Source organism: Tetrao urogallus (genome assembly GCF_951394365.1).
Source record: "Tetrao urogallus genome assembly, chromosome: 6".
Classification (NCBI taxonomy): domain Eukaryota; kingdom Metazoa; phylum Chordata; class Aves; order Galliformes; family Phasianidae; genus Tetrao; species Tetrao urogallus.
This window is the reverse complement of record NC_136819.1, coordinates 1,586,377-1,592,811: the sequence shown is the minus strand read 5'-3', so window position 1 is coordinate 1,592,811 and position 6,435 is coordinate 1,586,377. Positions and strand designations below refer to the sequence as shown.

General features: G+C 45.1%; 1 protein-coding gene across 1 annotated transcript in view; it reads left to right on the top strand.

Moving 5' to 3' along the window:
* Positions 1-3,341: 3,341 nt before the first annotated feature.
* MPPED2 (metallophosphoesterase domain containing 2) overlaps positions 3,342-6,435 on the top strand; it is a gene marked incomplete at both ends in the record, with an annotated part of 84,682 nt that continues 81,588 nt past the window's right edge. The window contains one exon of the mRNA XM_079536997.1: positions 3,342-3,469. Within this exon, the coding sequence (XP_079393123.1) occupies positions 3,342-3,469 (128 nt within the window). The remainder of the gene's footprint in view (positions 3,470-6,435) is intronic.

The following is a 6,435-nucleotide window of genomic DNA, read 5'->3' as shown; positions in this document are numbered from 1 at the left end:
GAGGGAAGCGCGGGTTTTTTATGCATCGACGTGCGTGCGCGTGCCTAGAGCTTCTCCGCGCAGGTCTCCGTTCAGCGCAGCGCCGTGGTTTCGTGACTTATCCGTGCTAGTTTTCTGATACTTCGGTGGCGCGTTCGATTTGAAAGAAGCCGCGTGTCGGCTCGTGCCAGAGCTCCTATGCCAGGAGGCTCCCGGCGGTTTGGGGCGCGGCGGTGCCCGGCTCTGCACAGTGCGGCTCCGTGGCGGTGCGCACAGCCGGCCGGGCTGCGCTGCTCCTGGGCTGCGGCTGTACGGCTGTACGGCTGTAAGGCTGTAAGGCTGTGCTCCGTGCCGGGCTGCACCTGCGGCAGCGCCTCTCCTAGGAACTGCCGTAGGGCGCGGGCGGAGCGGAGTCCCTTCACGGATAAGGGAGATAATGCAACTTCTGTTATTTTGTCCTCGTCTCCTGCCTGTAATCTTCGGAGAGTGAATACGTTTAGAGAAAAAACGGGAGGGACTCAAAGTAGCCTTAAATGAAAGAAGAAAACGGACGGCTTAGGCTCCAGATGAACGTGTTTTTAAAGAGCAGGAGTGCTCAGCTCCTCCTCGGTGGTTGTTTTTTTTTTGGTTTTTTTTTTTGGTTTTTTTTTTTTTTTTTGCGATATCTCCGTTAAATAAGCACCCAGTTGGGCACTGGCAGTAGGTGAGAGGTGCTTCTCCAGCCCGGCGGTGTCTGCTGGGTTTCATTTCCCAAGGATGCTCCTCGGCTTTGTGTTAATTTAAGCACAGGGGTTCATTCTCAACATTAAAGGCTAGTGCAGTGGGAAGCAATTGTAGCTCCTATGCTTAAAATCATTCTGAAAGTCAACTTTGAAGTATTTAATGCAGCTATTCAAGTACCCCTTAATCGTTTGTTTTATATCAGCTTGTTGTAATTTTTCTGCAATGTAGATTATTATGAACTTTATAAAAATGCTTATTGTCTTTATGTACAATTCCCTCTCGTGAACAAATTGGATTTTTTTTTTCTGTGAGCAGACTATAATATGGAATGTAATGCCCTGACCTTTCTTATGCTAGATTACCTCAAACACTGTGAATTAGCTTTTCTAAATATCCAAGCATGTTTTCTATTGCTTTGGCATGTTTTGTATGGTAGCTTTTAATTGCAAAAAAAATAACATTAGACATGTAATTTTCACTCGACTTAATTTATGCAAACGCTGAAGTTCTTGCTGCGAAAAGCAAAACTTGGTCTTTTTCCTCGGGGCCTGGATGGGGAGCCTGCTTGCTAATGACAGTCATTTTTCCAACAGGAAGATGTTTTCATTTGTATTTACTTTTCAGTGCAGGGCAATTATGCAGTTCTGTGTTGCGAGCACTTCGTAGTTTGTATCTCAAAAGAATTACAGTTCTTGGAACAGGGCTGCAATTTGAAGCAGGTGTTGTTTTTTTTTTTTTTTTTTTTTTATACTGTTATGCAAAATAACACCGAAATATAATTGTAAGGGAAATTAAGGAAACAGCTGCAAACTCGGGATGGTAACCATTTAAGCAGTCGTTGCATTATCTTAAAACATAGCAAAGATTTGGCCTAATAAAGCTCACCTTGCTGATTTTTACCCCTAAAACTCTTCTGCTTATCCTTGGGAGAGGGGGTTAATGCAAAGAGCAGAGCATAACCTCAGCTTCTGGGGAGTACTGTCTCACTGATTGCTCTGTTTAAATGGGAACTTTATGGTTTAGTTTCATCTGGCCTTTTTTTTTTTTTTTTTCCTTTTTTTTTTCTTTTTTTTTTTTTTCTCTCTAAGCAATGAAGGAGATGAGGAATAGAACCCAATTACTGGAATGGAGGTTGCCGAATGTCTTAACCCAGCTAACATATGGAAGCCTACGTAGGCCTGAGGTTGTAAAATAATAAAATAAATGGCCTATAGCAGGCCATCTGCCATTAGCAGGGCAGTTTTGTCGTGCTTCATGCCAAACTGGAAATTAGTCTTTGTATTCAAAATATATTTTGAATGCAAATCAAAGATTCCAAACGTTACACGTGGCAAACACGTTTTGGCCTGGAAGCTAAGAGAAGTCAGGAATATCACGCTGGAAAAAAACATTGCTCAGTTTGATGCTCGGGTGTCAGAAGTCTCCTCTTTCTTATCTCTTGCTGGTTCTGTAAATTGCACACCGGTGTGTGTAGAAACTGAAGAGTAAGTCAGCTGCTCCGGGGTATCAGCATTTCACTGAAGCGCTGCAGCTCTGGTAGCGTGCCCCAGCTGAAGCTCTCCGACAGTGCTTTGAAGAGTTGCTCATCTTGAAAGTATTCTGCAGAAATCCGCTGAGCAGTTTTCCCAAAGTCCTTCTGAAGGCAGGCGGGCCGTGGGGCATCCTGAGCTTATTGGTGCAGGAAACTGAGGCTCTGGTTCTGGGGGGAGCAGAGGGGAAACTCAGCGGAGGTAGGATTTGGGAAATTTCTGGCTTGCTCCTCATTCTTGTGTCACAGAATGCTTCCAGCCCTAGTGCAAAAACGTATCTAAGGGCACTTTGAAGATGAGAAAGATAAGGACACGCATAGTGAGGAAAAACATTTCTTTCATCTTAGGCAGAAATATTTACGCATGAAATTGCACTTAAATCTATCCGATAAATCATTACTGCCTGCTGATGAATCCAAACCAGTTTCAGTGCTACTGGACCGTAATGTGGGTATTTTGTTAGGGTTCTCTACATGCTAGCCTTCTTCCAGGCAGATGCATACATCTTTTCAAAGGTATCTGTGTGCTTTTTTTGCTTCATAACTGTAGGACTTTCTGCCTGGTGTCTGCTTCCTACAGTCCCTCTGCTATGGCTCCTTCTGTGAAGCCACAGGAACAATTCAGTGTCCTTCAGGAAAATAGTCTGCTTGTTAGTTTTCATGTTTGCAATTAGGCGTCACTCAAAACAAAGAATTTTAAGTGTGGAGTGCTTAGCTGGGGCTTTCCATACAGTTTGTTCTCCGGAAAATAAAACCCCTTCTTAAGCATCCATGCTTCCAGCCCACGTAGTGATGATGGTGTTAATGTGGTGAGCACAGCTGTGAGTAGCAACGAGGGGTACAGTGAGGGGTACAGTGGTGACGGGGGGGGGGGGGGGGGGGAGTGGGACTGGGGGTGGGAAGGGAGATCTCTGTCTGGAAACGTGGAGAGGTGGGAGCAATGTGTCTGTGCGTGCCTCCATCTGCCCACAGCTGAGCATGTGCTGTTTCCTCACAGCTCGGGGCTGCTGGCGAGGAGCTGCTCGGCCTGGGGAGCTGCCAGGAACACGATGCCCTGCCCTGCTCTCGGCCTTGGGAAGCTGTGAGTTGCTCATGTCCATAAGGAGGAAGGATGGCTCATGGAATTCCTTCACAAGGCAAAGTTACCATAACGGTGGATGAGTACAGCTCCAACCCGACGCAGGCCTTCACGCACTACAACATCAACCAGAGCAGGTTCCAGCCTCCACACGTGCACATGTAAGTATTGCCGATGTCTGTCCGTCCATCCGTCCGTCCCCGCAGACCCGGCTCTGCGCCGCTCGCCCTGCTACCTGCCCGAGGCACCCGTGCCTTTAAAATCCAAGCTCCCTTCCTCCGGCCCTGCCGCTCCTTGCGAAATAGATCTAATTGGGACTAATTGTCCCCCTCCCCCTGGTCACCGCATCCTTTGTCCTCGCGGCTGTGGGGATCGTGTGCCGCACGCCGCCGCGTAGCGCTAAGCGGAGCCACGACGGGTCGGAGCGCTGCTCGGAGCGGCGGGCACGGCCTGACCGCGGCCGGCCGAAGCTCGGCACCGCGGCTGCGTTTCTCAACCCAGCGTCGCCTTAACTCTCAATTTCCTTCCCATTGTTCGGGCGGGTCTGATCTTTATCGGTTAGCTCTGTTAAGGTTATTTTTCTTTCAACGCTAATAGACTGAAAAGCACTTGAAACTAAAACAAAGAGGACATCTCTTGACCTGCTCTCTGCCATTGTGAGTCAGGATTCGGGGTGATGTCATGCTATTGAAGCTGATAAGGATTTTGCATAATAAGAGTGAAAAAGTTGTAGGCTACTTGGTTGCATTTTGTTATGTAGAAGCCTACCGGAAGGGACACAATGCGAGAGTTCAGCACCTTCTAATAGGATTTCATGTGGTTCCCATCTTCTGTAAAGCAACTTGCTGAGGAAGGATGCTGGAGTGGCTGCCGTGTTTGTGACCGTTGGCGTTTTTGTCAGTTACTTTTGGTTTATTTCTGCAGCGATGCTGTAATTCTGCTTCAGCCTGCGTTTCCACTTTCTTATTCGCTGTTCGGATCTTTTGTCAGCAAATTTCTGTTTTGCAAGTTTTGCACTCCAGACCGCGCTGCTGACTGACACTGAGCGTGAACTCAGGACAAACAATAGAGAGTTGGAAAGCAGTTTTAAAGAGCCCTTGCTAACCGAATGGTTTGAATGGGAGCTGATTTTAGGACCGACGACGGCTAGTGTTCAGTGTCTTAAGAATTATTCTTCTCTTATAAAGAATTATTCATCCTTTGTTTCAAATGTGCGCAAATAATTGTGCTCCCCTAATAACTTGTGCATCTCTCAAATGGTGCTGACTGACAGATATCCGAAGATACTTCACTTTTTTGGAGACATCATAAACTTGACAGAAATAATGACACAATAGACTATGTCATAGTGACAGTATTTAAAAGACAAATAGCTGAAAGACTGCAGCATTCTTAAATTCATCTATGGATGTGTCATATGGAAAGGGGGATCAGAATTAAAAAAAAAAATTGGGAGAAGATTAGTCTGAGAAAGTTACAGCAGAACACAGATACAGCGTTGCAGCACAAGGGATGAGTTGGGGCTGTAGTTGATAGCAAGTGATGGGTTTTGGGAAACCTGATGAGGAAAAAGTGATAGGGTCCTAATAAGTGCCAGGAGCTGCGGGCAGAACAGAGTGAGGAGTGAAGATGTGACAAAGGCTGTGGGTAATTTCGTGGATGGGAGGAGAAGGGAATTCGAGCATACTTGTAACTTCAGAAGGGGGCTTTATTTCCTTATTTGTCAACCCAGTGTTTTTAATGGAAGCACTGTGCACGTTTCTGAAACTGTGTCTTCATGCAAGAAGTCCTGAACAGAAAACTGATAGAAGCAACATTAACAAGGAAACAGTGATTAATTTTTATGCTGTCGTCTTTGATAGTGCCCCGCTGCTGCAGCTGTCAGGGTTGTTACATGAGGTTTTGCAGTTCTGCTTTTCTGTTTTGCTGTCTGCATGCATTTTTGTTTAAAGATGGTGTTTGAGGAGGTTTTTTTTTTTTTTTTTTTTTTTTTTTTTTAGTGAAAGTTAATATTAAAAAACTGGGCTGCTGAGTAATTTGCAAAGCAACACAGAAACTGAGCGTTATGACGTGTGTGAGTAGCTGGACAATCTGTTGCTCCAGGGCCCTGCTGCATGCCATCAATCAGCGGCTGGACGCAGTTTCAGGACGTTGCTCTTCCCCAGAGGAACTAATTTGTAAATTAGTTATTTCTTTATGCATATGCATCTTCACGTGGAAAGTTGAGAGCTGTCTTCTTGGCCCATTTCTGTTTGTGGTATTCATCGGGCCGGATTCTCACCTCACATGGAGTAAATTAAGAGCCCTTGGAATTTCACCAGTGCAAAGATGATGTTTAAAGAAGTACTAGAATTACTTCTTTAAGTACTTCCTGCTCCCTGAGGCTTTATTTTTTTCCCCCCCTGCTTTTATTTTGTGCCTTTCACATAGCAGTGTTACGTAGTTTGATCATCATGGATGCAGTTCTCGTTAATTGTCTTTATACATGTTTTTACTCCAGTGCTTCTTAGTGTACCCATGTAAGTGTTCCATCAGGTATAATTACAGGGCATCAAAACTCCCTTCGCTTAGGCTGACTGATAGCAGTTTTGTCAGTTGCTTCGATGTTGTGTGGCATGGATTCCATGACTTTGTTCAATCTTTGTGCTATTTCTCCGCTAATTAATGTTTGAGCAGGTGGACAGTTTTCACTGTAAGGTTATTTTGGATAAAGGGATAGAGTGCTGAGTTATTGGACGTCTCGAGGCAATGAAACCCTTAGGTCTCACGCATTTTCTGAAGATGTTATTGAATGTTTGCATTTGAATGTTCTGTACATAGAATATTTATCTTTGCTTACTTTTAATTGACTACACCGCCTTAGTTCCCTGTTTTAAAGGGCAGCTGCAAAATGATGATGATGATGTGCATATATTTGCTTCTTAATGATGCTAATTCTTCTGCAAATTGTAGCACTTCCCATTTTTTTGTTCAGAATTAGGATTTCCAGAGGCGATTGCTTCTTTGTTGCAGTGCTGCCCCCTCTGTTCTGCAGCGCTATGGATTGAGGGGACTTTAGTATGAGACCCATCTGAGGCCTGGGAGGCTTTAAAGAGCAGGAAGGTGCTCTTTCTAGTAATGAGGTTTA